The sequence below is a fragment of the Talpa europaea genome, assembly GCF_964194135.1.
Source record: "Talpa europaea genome assembly, chromosome: 1".
In the NCBI taxonomy this organism is placed as follows: domain Eukaryota; kingdom Metazoa; phylum Chordata; class Mammalia; order Eulipotyphla; family Talpidae; genus Talpa; species Talpa europaea.
The window spans coordinates 132561010-132577190 of record NC_140073.1 but is presented as its reverse complement, the minus strand read 5'-3'; the positions used below and the strand labels follow the sequence as shown (position 1 = coordinate 132577190).

Below are 16181 nucleotides of genomic sequence, written 5' to 3'. Positions count from 1 at the left end.
CTTAGCATGTTGCTTTTAAGGAATATATATGATCCTACGTAGCTTGAAAGCTAATCTAAATGTGTTAATTTGGATAAAAAGTCTAATATAAGTTAGCTCTGGCACTAAATTTAGTACAATTACGCTCTTTACAAATGTAGCTCTGTAGCAGCGGGAAGAGCACAGCAAATTTTCTATGATCCCGTGCAGACGGGTGAAGGAGAAGTCCTGGAGCCCTCAGTAGCTTTTGCAGGCTTTTATTGGGATTTACCAGGTACTTGGCAGGCAGGGGGGCCAGGGGACCGGGAGGCTGGCAGGCCTCCCAGTCCCCAGCAAGTTTTCACTCTTTCTGGGCTCTCCAGCTGTCTCTCGTGGCCTCTCTGTGCTCCCTCTGCCCTGCTGTTCCGCTGGCACCCCCATGACGCCGCCCCTATAAGCCCCGTCTCTCATCCCAGGTGTACCCACCTATGCATGTCCACACCCTACTCCAGGTGCCCGCCATCAGGCATGCATTCAGGACCGCAGGATTCCATCATCAATCCTAATGGCGGGAGGGCAGAAAAGCCTGATCCTTTACTTGCCCTACAAGCTCAGTTGACATTTCAACTTAATTCAAAACAGTGTTAAGTAAAAGTATGTCTGGCATTTTTGCTTAATAAATATTTTTAAATTGTCATAATAGTTTTAAAATTTCTAATCGAAGTAAAGTTAGCAGCATCATTATAATACAAAGCTGTTTTGGTTTAATTACAGTGTCATACATTTCACAAGGGTAAACACAACTGTGTTCTGAGAACCCAAGGATATCTTTCCTAATCATATTCTTCTTTTAGGAATGTTTTTGTGGAAGTTCCGTCACTGTACCAGAAATTGAAGGAGTCCTTTGGTTGAAAGATGATGGCAAGAAGTCCTGGAAAAAGCGCTATTTTCTCTTGCGAGCATCTGGTATCTATTATGTCCCTAAAGGAAAAGCAAAGGTGTGTCTCTTTGGTTGACTTCTGCGCTTTCTCTTTATGCAAATTGATTTTAATCTGTAGTGAGTGTGCTGATAAGGTGAAATTAGGCTCTGATTTGTTTGCACTTGAGTGAGACATTCTTTTCTTATTGATCTATTACAATGAAGAGAAAACCTACTAAGGTTCACTCGCTGGTCTTTAGTGGGATCATCTCAGTTCTCTTGCCAAATTTAAAATCATGCTTGTATAATTTTTGAAACATCTGCTGGAGTAAATTTTGCTTGTGTTTGGAGAGCTTTCTGGGATTACAGGCACTTCAGCCTTGCTTGGGTAACATATGTCTTAATTTTTTGTTTTTCAATTTTATTTATTTTTGTGTAGAAGAACTGGGGTGCAGGCCAGAGGTCCAGGGGGAGAGGGGTGAGAGGATTCACCAGAGTGAAGAGCAGAACAGGTGAACTGCACTGCTGAGGGGAGCAGCGGGCGAGACAGGAGAGGTCTGCTGGATTGAACTCAGGCTGTCAGGGTCATAGCACTGAGATTTAACCCCTAGGCCACCAGGGAGGCCCATCACATACTTGTGTTGAGGGTCCCCCTTGATAGCTATCATTTCTGTGCTTACTGGGTGTCAGCACTGTTTTAAAGCTCTTTACCACTATCCTGAGAGTTTAATTGATAAGGAAACTCTGACTTGAGAAACACTGCGCTTGAGACATGTTACAGGTACTAAACTATTTATTTTTTTCATTCTTTCTAGTGAGCTCTGTTATACTGTATTGTATTTAACATGCTATATACTATATTTATTGTCTTTTTAAAAGTTATGCTTTCCAAGCAAGTTAGTGTTCATTGTGAATGACAAAACAGTAAGTAAAATGGGCTGTTTTTGTTGTATCATAGATTGAAGAAGGAAATATTTTATAGAGAATATAACTCTGTTGTTTTCAGCAAAGTAGCAGTAGTTTCTACTTGCTAAAGTTTTGATTTTCAGTTAATGGTTTTTGCTTGTTTATGGATTATTGTTAATTCAGTCATCTGGGTGTTTTTTTCTTAGGTCTCTCGGGATCTAGTGTGCTTTCTCCAGCTGGATCATGTCAATGTTTATTATGGACAGGACTATCGGAACAAATACAAAGCACCTACAGACTATTGCCTGGTGCTAAAGGTAAAGATGTGCCTCTTTTAAGAAATTTCATTGATGTTAGATTGTGAGGGGAGCTTTAGACAGTGACAGCCATTCCTGGTGGACAAACCCCATTGGGGAGGTTAAGGTTCTGATATACGATTGGTACAGGGAACCTCTGCAGTGAATATGAAGTAATACATTGCTGTTTGAGCCCTGGGACAGATGGATGGGTCCCAGAGAGTTGGTCTGGGTATTGTGTAAGCAGCAGCAGAGAGCTGTTCCCCCACCCTTTTCTCCTGAGGCCACAGAAAAATCTCCAAACCACACAGTCCTGCAACACTGAGACAGGACCAGGGAAGCAGGCTCTGGGCACAGAGAAAAGCTTGTTCTGACTGCAGAGAGAGAAGCTGTGGTGCAAGCTGCCCAGCCCTAATGTACCCTACCCACCCAGGACTGTGAGCACTTCCTCACCTGGGCTCCCACTCCCTCCCACTGCTCCCCACCATTGTGATAAACAAGAATACCAAAACTAAGGCTACTATGCCAACTGTTGAAGGGGGGATAAAGGGTATGTGAAAGAAGGCACAGCTCAGTGCAATACAGAAAATTATTAGGGCTCTGAACCCAAGCTTTGTGACACCAGACTGGAGGAGCAAACAGTTCAGAATGGCAATCATGAAGATATTCAACAAAGTTTGAGATGCTCAAACATAAAAAGGCAAGTTCAGAATATCAGAAAAGAGGGCCTCCCCGGTGGCGCAGCCATTGAGCGCTGGGTTGCGAAGCTGCCCGCAGCCTCTGCAACGCCGGTTCGATCCCTGGCTGCTCCCCGGCCACCGGAGGAGGGTCCCACATGGCGCGCAGACCTCTCCTGCCGCCCGCAGCTTCCCTCAGCAGTGTACTTCGGTCCTTCTGCCTGCTCTGCTCCCCGCTCTGGCTCTGGTGAATTCTCTCACCCTCCCGCACTTCTGACTGTACCCAGTGCTTGTATAAATAAATAAATAAATAAATAAATAATTTAAAAAAAAAAAAAGAATATCAGAAAAGATATCCAGGAACACCAAAGAAATTGAAGTGATTAAAAAAAAAACAACACCCCAAATAGAAATAGTGGATTGAAGAATATGATGAAAGAACTGAAAACAGCCATGGAAAGCTTAGTAAATGTACTTAATCTTGCTGATGAAAGAATTTCAGTAATAGAAGATAAAAGTGTTCAAATAACTCAAGTGGAAGAGGAAAAAGATTTGGAAAAAGATTTAGAAGAAATGAAGAAACTATGTGATCATCAGACTCTATGAGAAGAAGAAACTTAAGGATAATGGGCATCCCTCAAAGTGAGGAAAGAGAGAAGGCAGCAGAGGCCTTATTCAAAGAAATAATGACTGAGAATTTTCCAATTCTAAGAAAAGATCTAATGATAGTGTCCAAGAAACAGATAAATACCCAAATTTCTAAATGCATAATGACCTAGACTAAGATACATCATTTAATTATCACAGGTCAAAGATGAAAAAATGTGAAAAGTTGCTAGGGAACAAAAGCATATAGCATACAAACTTGAACAGCAGTGTGCAAAAAATGAATCTAGGTCATTAACTCTGTGCACAACTTAATTCAAAATAGATTAAAGACGGATACAAGGTCTGAAACCTTAAAGTACATAAAAGAAAACATCGGTGATACACTCCCAGACATCAACCGCAGAAATGTATTTGGGGATGCAACTCCAGTGGCAAGGGAAGCAAGCAAAAATAAATGGGACTACATCACTTTTGTACTGCAGAAGAAACCACTGCAAAAACAAAAAGGCAGCCTGTGTCGTGGGAGAAGACATTTGCACACGGGCAGAAGGCCTAGACACTTGTCCACAGGAGATGTAATATAGGCACATGAAAACTGCTCGACATCACTTTGAGCTATCACCCCACACCTGTGAGAATGACCACTATTTAAAAAAAAAAAAAAAAGACAGGAAATAAATGTTGGCAAGGATGTGGAGAAAAAAGCATCACTCATCCACTGCTGGTCGGAGTGCAATTTGGTGCAGCCTCTATGAAAAACAATATGGAGATTCCACAAATTAAAAAAAAACAACAAATGGAAATCCTTATGATCCAGCAATAACACTGTTAGGTATTCACCCAATAAATATGAAACACAAAGATTTATGCACACCTGTGTTTATAGCAGCAGCATTCACAACGGCCAAGCCTAAATAGCCATTGACAGACAGCTGGATAAAGAAATTGTGGAGTACATACTCAATATTCAGTTCTTTAAAAGGATGAAATATTTTTGTGATCAGTCCTTTATCATTAGTGTTGTGTGCAAAAATTTTCTCCCAATCAGTGGGATGTCTCTTTGTTTTGGTTACTGTCTCTTTTGCTGTACAGAAGCTCTTTAATTTGATGTAGTCCCAGCTGTTTATCTTTGCCTTCACTATCACTGCTTTGGGTGATGAGTCTTTAAAGATGTTCCTGAGGTGTATGTCATGTAGTGTTTAGCCTATATTTCCTTCTACATGTTTTATGGTTTCAGGTCTTATGTCTAGTTCTTTAATCCATTTTGAGTTAGTTTTTGTGCATGAGATGCTAGTGTGAGATGCTAGTCAAGCTTCTTTCTTTTGCATGTAGTGACCCAGTTTTCCCAGCACCATTTATTGAACAAACTTTCTTTGTTCCATTGCATATTCTTTGCTCCTGATCACAAAAATCTGCAAAGAGCTCAACAAAAACAAAGAGACTCAACAAAAACAAAGTAAACAACAGTCAAAAAATGGACAGAAGTGACAATAGTAGTAGTACACCAGTGATTAGGGTTGATCACACAAATAATGGAGTTTGTAAAAAGGACCTTCTCCAAAGAGGAAATGCAAATGGCCAACAGGCATATGAAAAAAATGTTCAGCATCACTTGTAATCAGGGAAATGCAAATCAAAACTACCATGAGATACCATCTTACACCAGTGAGAACGGCACATCTTAAAAAAGGTAGCTACAACAAATGTTGGCGAGGATATGGAGATAAAGGAACTCTCCTGCACTGCTGGTGGGAGTGCAGACTGGTCCAATCACTATGGAGAGCTGTGTGGAGATTCCTCAACCTGCTAAAGATGGAGCTTCCATATGATCCAGCAATTCCACTCCTAGGTATTTACCCAAAGGACACAGAATCATTAATTCAAAAGGGCACCTGCACCCCTATGTTTATAGCAGCACTATTTACAATAGCTAAGCTATGGAAACAACCCAAATGCCCAAAAATAGATGACTGGATCAAGAAGATGTGGTACATATACACAAAGATAAACGCATGCCATTTGCTGCAACGTGGATGGCACTGGAAGGGATCATGCTCAGCGAAATTAGCCAGAAAGAAAAAGAAAAATACCAGATGGTCTCACTCATAGCAGGAATCTAGAAAACTTACATAAGGGACCAGGAAAAACAATAACTATAAGAAAGAAAATGTCAAAATTAACAAACAACTGTGAACCAGAGACACTCTATGGGGGGTGGGGGGCAGGGAAAGGAGGGATTGGGGTCAAAATAAGGGGGTTGTAATTGTATGGGGAATATAAAAATAAAATTTAAATTAAAAAAAAAACTCAACAAAAAAAGATAAAAAAAATAAAATTGCTTTGTAAATTTGTTATCAGAAAATCATAACCAAATCAAAGACTGCAGACTTCAGGTCGGAGTAGGCTTTGTACTTTAATGCAAAGATGGTCATAATGAGGCCCCCCCCCCCTCAGAATAACTGGAAAGAGAAGTAGTAATCAACAATCAGTATATCCAGAGCAAAGTATGATTTAGAGATTTTCTTCCTAGGGAACAAGTGATTATGGCCCAGTGGAGTTAAAATACCTCACTTCTGTTCTAGCAACCTCCACTTCGTCGTCAATTCAAGTCAATTCCCATCCAAGCCTTGGTTTTGAAGTACATTGGGTTGTAAAAACAATCTTATTTGGCAGGAAAGTTGTCAAGTTCCCTATAGGACACAGGCTGAGAGGGGCTCAGGCCCACCAGTGTCCATCTCCTGGCCCAGGGGCTGTGCCCTTTGCTCACCCAGCAGCATCACCAAAGGCTCTCACTTCAAGTTTTCTAAACCCTTGTTTTAATGTATTCAAACTAAAATCAGACTTTCTTTACCTCTCCATACCCTTATAGGTTAAGAATTCTACTGACTTTGTTAACTTTGATGGACTTGGTTTCTTTGAAATGTGGAATGGTATTTGTGGATTTCCCATGGTGTGAAGAATTGCTTTTGTTTGCTTAATTTGGACATCATGACCTAAAATTTAACACAAGCTTCTTTCTTGTTTATTTTGTAAAAATACTCAGGGACCATTTTGTTTAGTCTTACGGCCACAGAACAGATATAAATTATTTGACTAGTATTCTGATCTCTGATGGCCCATAACTAACTTGTCAGGACATGGTTAAGCTTTGATAAGTTTTTCTTTAGTTGTCCAGGGGACTGAGTTGGTTCTTGCCTTTAATCTTGCAGCACCCACAGATCCAGAAGAAATCTCAGTATATCAAGTACCTTTGTTGTGATGATGTAAGAACCCTGCACCAGTGGGTTAATGGAATCCGCATTGCAAAGGTAGGTTTTCTTTTGGTTTGATGTTAATGACAAGGCTTTAATTGTGACAGTTACTCTGATTGTCTCATGTTCATGATTTTGCCAACGTCCAGTTTTTCAGGCCTAACATTTCAAATTTTAAAAGTCTTTTTCCCATGGTGGTGAGGGTAACTTGTACATTTAAATAATGCCGTGGTAAAAATAATACCATGGTATGAATACTGTGTTATCAAAGTGTTTTATTTTGCTTTGGAGACATGTAAAATATATATGTGACTTTATCTAGCAGAGGTTAGCCTAAACAAAAGAAAATTTTTATAAGTTAAATTGCCTTGGGCTAGGGGGTGATAAATAGGTAGAATACAGAGACTTTTTAGCACTGAAAATATAATCTGTATGATAACATAATGATCAATACATGTCATTATACATTTGTCCAAAGCCACAGACCGTGCAGCACTAGGAGTGAAGCTCAGGTAGACTGTTGACTTTGAGTAGTGCTGATGAGTTAATGTAACATGCACCACTCTGGCGGGGGATTCTGAGAATGGGAGTGGCTGTGCCTGTTTCAGGAATGAGGGTGTATGGGACTCGCTGTACCATTTTCTCAATTTTGCTGTGAACCCAAAACTACTCTAAAAATAAAGAATCTTACTTTTTTTTTAAAAGATGAGTGTACATAACACTTGAAGGAATATTTATGCCTACTTAGTAACTGAAAGTAAAATTTTATGGCTATAAAATCCAATTTGCTTTAGAAATAACTGGAAAAAAATCTTTGTGTTGGTAGGAACAAATCAAGTGTAACTTCCGGCTACCTTTCTAAAAATGGAGAAAAATAAGAATACATTATAATTTACTGGTATTGAGAATTTTTGAAATATTACCATTTTTAATATGAACTATGAGTCAGTAAACAGAAATGTGTCCCCCTTTCTTACCTCATCCATCCTATACATACCCAGTAAAGTTCAGATGTCACTGCCTTCTATTTAGTACGGGAAACAGCTCTACATGAACTATCAAGAAGCCTTGAAGAGGACAGAGTCAGCTTATGATTGGACTTCCTTATCCAGCTCCAGCATTAAATCAGGATCCAGTTCTTCCAGCATCCCAGGTAGTTTAAAATACCCAGAACACTATTTGTACCAATATGAAGGTATCTCTAGCCTTGTTATTTCAGCATAACTTTTAAAAACCATAGCTGCATCTAATTTCTAAATTATAGTCAGTAGGTATATTTTGTGCTTTTTTTAAAGTTGGTGTTAGGAGTAGCAGGGACTAGTTCACTAGTATATTTGAAATGGGAAACCAGTGTATACTGTTGTGAAGCGAGGAGTTTTGGTATATAAAATTTATTTAAAATTCAACTATTGATGCATTAATTGAGGATAGAAAGTTGAAAAGAGTCTCCATACTCAAAATCCATGTTGAAACTTCCCCATAGATTTCTTGACATTTCAGTAGAGTGAAAAATAACTAGAATCAGTTCAGTATCACAGTTAAGCTATTTAAGGCATCAAACTTTTTAATGTTTCAAAGGAAATCAGTGATGCGGAAAAGGTGCTTATTTTCAGACTCCCATAGCCCTTAAACAAAGTCTGCTTGATCACATGTTAAAGGAAATGTTTCTTTCCCTTCAAAATGTTCCATGAATGATATATCTGTGATCTAAAAGCAGATTTTTTTCTTCTTACATCACATTATGAAAAGATAATTAAAAAGTGCTTAATAAAAAAGCTATGTCACTTGTTTCAATCTCTAAGTAAAAATAAATTTAGACTATGCAGATACAGGGTTACTGTACACACGTACGTGTGTGTGTGTCTGGATGTAGTTTTTTGAAAGAATGAGAATATTCAATACCTAGATCTTGGTTTCAGTATCATTTCCCCTCCCCACCTCATCTTCCCCCGCCCCCCTAAAAAAAGAGGCTCTTGGGGAAATGGCTGATTCTAGGGCTACCTCCAAGAATTTGTCAGTTGAGCCTGGAGCATCTTGTGATGCAAGGGACGAAGGAAGTGCTCAGAGAAACACAATGATGGATGTAAAAAGGGACACAAGAACCAACCTGAGACCAGTGTCCAGAGCCATAGCAATCTGAGCAACACCTCAGTACACTATGGGATTGTAAACCAAATTGCAAGCGGAATATAATTCTACTGGTCCATACTGATACAAATGAATTATTGAATGGAGAAGTGACAAACCTCCTGTACAGAAGATTTCTCTATGATTTATATGGACACTACCCTCGAGGAGGTAGAACTAGCCGCCTCCTCCCCCTCCTAAAGTGTATGCTCTGCAGAGTGATTTCCTTTCTAAGAGAATAGGGGGTGTGGAGGGTGGATAACTTCACAATGAAGAAATCTGACAACACCTCAGCCAAGTGATCATGGTCAGAATCAGTAGCCCTTGATATAAAGAGGTCAGCATTTCTCTTTCCTGGTCTTCTCCAAACCCTGTGTGCTCAGTCTAATTAAGAGAAAAACATCAGACAAATCAAAATTGCAAATTGTTGTACAAAATAACTGCCAAAAAAATGCCTTGTGACTTCTCGTGACTTCTCACAAGGAAGTCTAAGAAACTGTCACAAGAGACATAACTAATTGTAATGTGTGGTCCTTGATCAGAGCAAGGACATTGTGGAAAAATTAGTGAAATCTGAATAAAGCTAATAGTAATGTATCAGCATCCTCTCCTTAGTTGTGAGAAATGCACCATAGTAATGTAACTTTAATAATGAAGGAAACTGAGTGTTCAGTGTATAGGAAGTCTGTTCTAACATTACAACTTTGCTCTTAATCTAAACACACACTCAAAAAACCTGTTTGTTAAAATGGAAAAAAACCTTCAAGAGAATGGATTAGGAAAGGCAGAGTAAGACTATATTGCAAGTAGGATTTCAGAAAAAGAAATTAAGGACAAAATTGAAAAAAAGAAAAATTATAGAGCCCTTAATCCAAGTGCTACCACACATTATTTCATAAGCCTTTCCCCACTCTGGCATTTTCTGTAAGTTTGCATTGTCACTGTGGGAAGTGTTAGGCATACTTTTTCATGTAAATTATAAAATCATAATCTAGTCATGCTGAAGAAAGTTCAAAGATTTGTGTGTTCCAGCCTCCTGGCTTATAGGCTGTAGTCCCAGGTATTAAATAGGGATGATATATGAGGCCAGTAACGTTGTAATTTTAAGGACAAAAATAAACACTCTACTACTAAATGAGTGTGAGCAAGATAGGCGTTATCCTATACTGCTCATATTTTTGCCTCAAAGGCATCATGGCAAATTTACACAGGGGTTCGTGTCTCTTATCTTTGCACTACTTTGGATAACTTGGCTTGACTTGCTAAATGCTGCAGCCTGACAACATCCAACCATCACAGAGTGACCGGACGTGGCTAGCTTTGACACTTGCTTCTTCCCCTGTGATGCCAGGCATTGGGTTAGGTGCTTCCCACTTTTATTTTACCTGACTTGGAGTTAAGTGATCTTCCTGGTTCTCCCACCTTGGATGTCAGTCAGGGGTACACTGTATCCTCTGCCACTCCCAGGTCCCTTGAAGATTATTTCATTCCTTTCCAGGAGCCAGACAAAAGCATATTTGCTGCCCTGTGATGTCAACACCTGAATCCCTAGGAAAACACACGTCTCATTTTGGGATCAGATTCTAAATACTGCTTATTGCTGGGAAAAAGGGAGTAACCATTATATAGAGATCTGAATTCTTAAGTGAGAACTCTGCCGTAGCTTGACGCCAGGGACATATTGAAAAGATTGTCTATGTAATGAAGACAGACTTGGTGTGGGGGGCATGCTTCCGTTGAAACTTCATTAATTTTTATTTACTAGGAGTTGATTTCTTGCAACGCAGTTTGTTAGGATACCAGTAACATTAAATGACCCTTTTAATTATCAGTCTCGCATAGTGAACTGTTTAAAAAGAATCAAGATTTCCTTTTAGCCTTAAAATAAAAAATTTTCTAGTAGAAAATATTGGCTGAATTTATGTGAAATGAGTTGAGTAGAATTTACTTGTTGCTGTTCTGCACAGCATCTGGTCTGTGTGAAGGCTGTCTAAATTATTTATGCTGCCAGAATATTTATTTACTCCTATTTTTTGAAACTCTACTTTAAACAGAGTCTCAGTCCAATCATTCCAATCAGTCTGATAGTGGAGTTTCTGACACCCAGCCAGCAGGACACGTCCGTTCTCAGAGCATCGTCAGCTCCATCTTCTCCGAAGCCTGGAAACGAGGCACTCAGTTGGAGGAGTCCAGCAAGGTAGCGCACTTGCATTAATTTACATAGGAGAACTGTGGCATTTCATAGATTTAATTGGTTGCTCTTTTACTCCTTTATTAGGAATCTTTCTTGGCCCTATTTTCAATTTTTTTGGTTCACTTCCCCTCAGAAATGAGTTTGTGAATTGGTTCTAATGACCCTGGCTGTTGAACTCCTTTTATCAGTGATTGTGAATTTTAAGAGAAAACAGTGTCCTCCTTTTCCGCTCTTAATTAATTTGGATAGAGCACCCCCACCATTTAGTGCCTATGCCCTAAATTTATTCCAGAGAAGCTGCTTATGGTTGGTTATTTTATTCATTGTTGATTTTACTCAGATTCATTCCTTTATCTCTTCTTTTATGCTTTATGACATTTCTCTGTGCCTTGGTAACTTTTCTCAAATTATAATTTATGTGGAAGATTAAGTTCAAATTAATTCCCTTCAAATTCTGGACCTGAGCCTGTTCTGTGACAATTAAGAACAAGTATAGTTATGACTATTTAGAAAGACAGATTCTTCAGCATACTTGAAACACACTGGATCACACTGTCTCTGAAATTCTGCAGACAGGGGCGTGTCCCAGCTGTCTTCACCCTCTCCATGGGAAGGTCTTGCTGTCATTATTGAGGCTGGCCTCACCATTTTGCTTTGATCCCATATTCTTTTGGCCTGAGTCATTTATATTAGAATATTCACCCATAAGAACTAATGACGGTTTCCCCCTATTTATTCCTTTATTCACCCATGTTGCTGAGTAGAGCAGGTACTAATAGCCTACTGGGGGGGTAAAACACTTTCTCTTAGAAGGAAATATTGAGAATTAGTCTTAATAACCTAAATTTTCAGAACACTGACAGTTTAATACCCTTATCAGGGGCTCAGACTTTTAGGAGGGGATTCACTTTTCCTTCCCCCTCCCCAGTCAGTGTGACTGGAACAGCCCTCTCTGGTGCTAGTAGCTTCAGTGTATGTTGTAGAGAAGCAGGTTTACACAAGCTGATACCTTATTAAATTATTAATGTTGTTATCCATGTGCATTTTAAATTATAAACCACCCAAATGTTGAGAAAGGCTAAGGGAAGCAAAGGCCAAATGCTCCGATTAAGCAGTGTGGTCCCTCACTGTGGTTTCAGAGAACGTGGACCTGCCAAGCATCAGGGCCTTGTGTGAGTCTTGACCCCCCTGTGTGTTTGTTCTCCTGTTATCTCAGTCTCAGGTGCCACAGGAGAAGGCCAGCACAGCTAAGGTCTGCACCCCTGCAGCAGCCAAGACAGGGTCAAGTTAAGGTCGGGGGCTGTTCTTTGGAAACACATTAACCTGGATGACTCTTAGCCAGATCTTGCAAACTAATGCTTTTACTTTGATGTGCCATTTTTAAAGAAATGTGAGTGTCTTGGTGGGCATGAGAATCCAGCCCTGTGGTGAGCCCTGTCGTCTACTAACCTAAGCATTTTCACTGCTAATGACATGTCACTCATAAATGGGGAGCAAGTGTTTATCGCAGATCCACATTTTGGTCAAAGAGCCTAGAAAATGTGACCGACACTGTTAAACCAAGGGTCCTTTCTTTGCTCTTTTCCAAAGAACTTAACATTCACGCATGAGTAGCTCCAGGAGATGCATGACCCCACGCGGCAGTAAGTGCAGCGCCAGGTGTCTGGTCGGGCGCAGCGGCAGGTTGCTCGAAGCTCTGCCTCCCATTTCTTGACACGTTTCTTTACTCTGGACTCCCCAGGTTTTCTTTCATTTTCTTCTCGCTTTTTCTGATATTTTTTATGCTTTTACTGTAATGTTCATGAAGCATTTCTTTATGTATTTTCCAGTAAAACAAATGTAAAGAATGCCCCCCCTTTACCTGCATTGCTGGACTTCTGTGCATGTTGGATGCAAGTGTCTCACATGAACACGTGTGTGTGTCTCAAGCCCATTCATTGCTGTGTAACTGCACGCACGCCCGCTGAACACTCATTCTCACGCGTCCGCTCACTAGCATCACAAAGACATCCTCCTGCCGCGGGAGGCCCTCCACCGCCCTGCTAAGCCCAGGGCAGCACCTGCTGAGGCGGGTGCTGTCGTGGACTGAAAGGTGAACTCCGGTCAGCACATCTCCCTTGCCAGAGTCCGGGGTGGGGTCCATGAAAGCCAGAGGTCAGAAACCCGACAGGCCACCGCCCCTCAAGTGGCTTTTGCACCAGGAGCGTGTTCCCGCATAGGCAGGCAGTCTGGCTGGTTAAGAATATTGGCGGGTAAAGACGTCGTGTGTCCCTGTTCAGGCGGCCACCCCCAGCCTGCCCGACAGCGTCTCTCCGATCGCCAGCTGCTGCGTCCTGCTAGCATGTCCCGTTCAGACGTCTTGCTTTTCAGTTTTGCGCAGAGCTTGCTTCTGTAATCGTGTTTGTTGTTTCTCTCTCCTCCATGTCATGCTCCTTGCAGGCCAGAACGGAGTCTGGGAATCGACCCTACACTTCCCTTGTGCCCCCTTTATCCCCGCAACCCAAGACCGTGGCGCCCTACGCCGCCTCACAGCCGTCCCCGCCTCTGCCGCCTCCGCCCCCACCCCCGCCCCCGCCCCCCCCTCCGCCCCCCCCGCCCCCCCCACCCCTGCCCAGCCAGTCGGCGCCCTCTGCGGGCTCGGCCGCCCCGATGTTCGTCAAGTACAGCACGATCGCGCGGCTGCAGAACGCGGCGCAGCACTCGGGGTCCCTGTTCAAGCCGCCGCCGGCCTCGGCGATGCAGCCACAGCCCCTGAGCGCACCGCCCGCCAAGCCCCAGATCCTGGTGCCCCCCAGCGGGGTGGTCCCCCCACCGCCTCCGCCCCCCCCTCCCCCGACCCCCGGCTCCGCCATGGCCCAGCTGAGGCCCGCGCCCTGCGCCCCGGCGCTCCCGCCCTTCAGCCCCCCGCCGCCGCCCGCCAAGGTGCACCTCGGGGCCCCGGTGGCGCCTCCCACGCCCCCTGCGCCCGCCCCCGCGCCCCTCCCGCCCCAGGCGCCCCCCAAGCCCCTGGTGACCCTCCCCCCGCCGGCCAGCGCCAAGACCGCGCCCGTCACGACGCCCGCGCCGCCGCCGCCTGCTCCGCCGGCGCCGCCCGCGAAGAAGCCGCCGGGCTTCCCCGTGGCTCACGTCCCGCCGTCCTCGCCCGCGCCCCCGGGGCCCGGGCCGCCCCCCACGCTGCCCAAGCAGCAGAGCCTCGGCGCCAGGCCGCCCCCGTCCCCGCCCGCGCCGCCCAAGCAGCCCGCGGGCCCGTTCCCGCCGCCGCCCGCGCCGCCCCCGGAGCCGCAGCCCGCGAAGCCCGTCCCGGCGGCCGCGGCCCCGCAGTCGCCGCCCGCGGTGAAGGCGAAGCCCAGGTGGCAGCCCGCGCCCGCGCCCGCGCCCTCCCCGGACTTCCCGCCGCCGCCGCCCGCGAGCAGCCTGGTCTTCCCCCCGCCGCCGCCGGCGCCGCCCGCCCCGGCCCCGCCGCCCGCCGCCGCGCCCGCGGGGGACAGGAGCGCGTCCCCGGGCAGGAAGGCGCCCAAGACGGCCAGCCCCGGCGGGAAGAGGCCGCCCCCGACGCCGCAGCGCAACTCCAGCATCCGGGCCGGCGGCGCGGAGCACCCCGAGCCCAAGAGGCCCTCCGTGGACAGCCTCGTCAGCAAGTTCGCGTCCCCGGGGGACCCCTCCGGCTCCCCCGGCAAGGAGACCCCCCCGCCGCCCACCGCGCCCCCCAAGCCCGGAAAGCTCCACCTGCCGGGCGTGCACCTCCCCGGCGCCCTCCAGCCAGGGGGCGCGTCCGCGAGAGCCGGCGCGCCGGGCGGGCGCGGCAGGGACGCCCCGGCCGAGTTACCGTCGCCGCCGTCCGACTCGGACTTCCCGCCGCCGCCGCCTGAGATCGAGCTGCCCCCGCCGCCCGTGGAGGTCCCGGCCGTGTTCTCGGGGAGCACCTCTCCCAAGGTGGCGGTGGTGAACCCTCAGCCGCAGCCCTGGGCCAAGGCGTCGGCGAAGAAGGCGCCGCCGCCCACGCGCCCCAAGCGCAGCGACAGCACCCGCCTCACGCAGGCCGAGGCCCCGGAGCCGCCCGCCCCGCCGGCGCCCACCTCGCCCAAGGCCAGCCTGAGCGTCCAGCCCGGGTTCCTGGCCGACCTCAACAGGACCCTGCAGCGGAAATCCATCACGCGGCACGGCTCGCTCTCCTCCGCGCGCGCGTCCCGGGCCGAGCCCACGGCCACCATGGACGACATGGCCCTGCCCCCGCCGCCCCCCGAGCTGCTCTCTGACCAGCAGCGAGCTGGCTACGGAGGCGGCCACCTGTCAGGCTATGCAACATTGCGGAGAGGACCCCCGCCCGCCCCCCCAAAGAGAGACCAGAACACCAAGCTCTCCCGGGACTGGTAGCGGCCGTGGGGCTGCATTTCCGTGTCTGCACCCGGCGCTGCAGCCCGCCCGCCCGGGCGCTCAGAGCCTCCCGGTATGCTGTTCTTCGGGTCGTGTCCAGCTGTGCGTGGGGTGTATATATATGTATACATACGTGTGCATATGTATATATATATAATATAGCTGAGAGTGAGTCTATTTATTCCTTTTCTCTCCTAATCTGAAAGTGAGTTTTGGGTAGTTGGGGTGGAAGCGGCATGAAAGGGGGTGTGTGTCTGGCCTCTTCTGATGGATCATGGGGTCTGGAGCGGTATTTTTAGGTCTGTCCGTGTGCGGCCTGTCTGTGCATGTTGTGTATTCTATAGTAAGGACTAGGTGTGTGATGTGCTCTCAGTTTGAGATGACAACCAGAATATTTGGTGCATTGATGGGGCTTGTGTTTCGTTTTTTCCCGTTGGCTGAGTTTGAACTGCCTGACTGACACTTCCCTACTACACATAAAGGGGCACTTTAAGTCCATTTCTCAGCTTCATAGAAAGGGTAACTAGTGCAGTCGGGGGATTTTCACAGACACTATCTGTACGTAGTTGTGCATTGAGAGTAAATCCGTGGTGTCAGGAAGCCCTTCTAGTTGCAGTGTTGTTGCCGTGCTCCCACCCGAATCTAGGACGCGTCCTGTCCCAGGTAAGCTCTTTGCCCACAGTCTCCGGATAGCTTAGTACTGCAAGCCTGGGTCGCTCTTTTACACTGTCAGAATCCTTTTCATGAGCTTTGTGAAAACTTCATCAAGCTTGCCTTCGTGATCCTTGCGTTGCTTTATTGTGCCAGAATATCCACCACATTACCCCTGGAATGCTCTGCCCCAGTATGCCTTTGGGTCACCAGTAACTT

At 45.7% G+C, this 16181-nt stretch overlaps 1 protein-coding gene across 3 annotated transcripts in view; it reads left to right on the top strand.

Moving 5' to 3' along the window:
- The window catches only part of RAPH1 (Ras association (RalGDS/AF-6) and pleckstrin homology domains 1), a gene marked incomplete at both ends in the record, with an annotated part of 51164 nt that extends 35853 nt beyond the window's left edge, over positions 1-15311 (top strand). For 2 of the 3 annotated variants that reach the window (XM_084245490.1, XM_084245489.1), the window contains 6 exons: positions 813-956; positions 1990-2100; positions 6575-6673; positions 7649-7769; positions 10798-10940; positions 13377-15311. In XM_084245490.1, coding sequence (XP_084101616.1) covers positions 813-956; positions 1990-2100; positions 6575-6673; positions 7649-7769; positions 10798-10940; positions 13377-15311 — 2553 coding nt within the window. Of the gene's footprint in view, positions 1-812; positions 957-1989; positions 2101-6574; positions 6674-7648; positions 7770-10797; positions 10941-12153; positions 12229-13376 lie in introns of those variants that run through there. The other variant, XM_084245491.1, reaches the window with a different exon arrangement.
- Between the last annotated feature and the right edge of the window lie 870 nt (positions 15312-16181).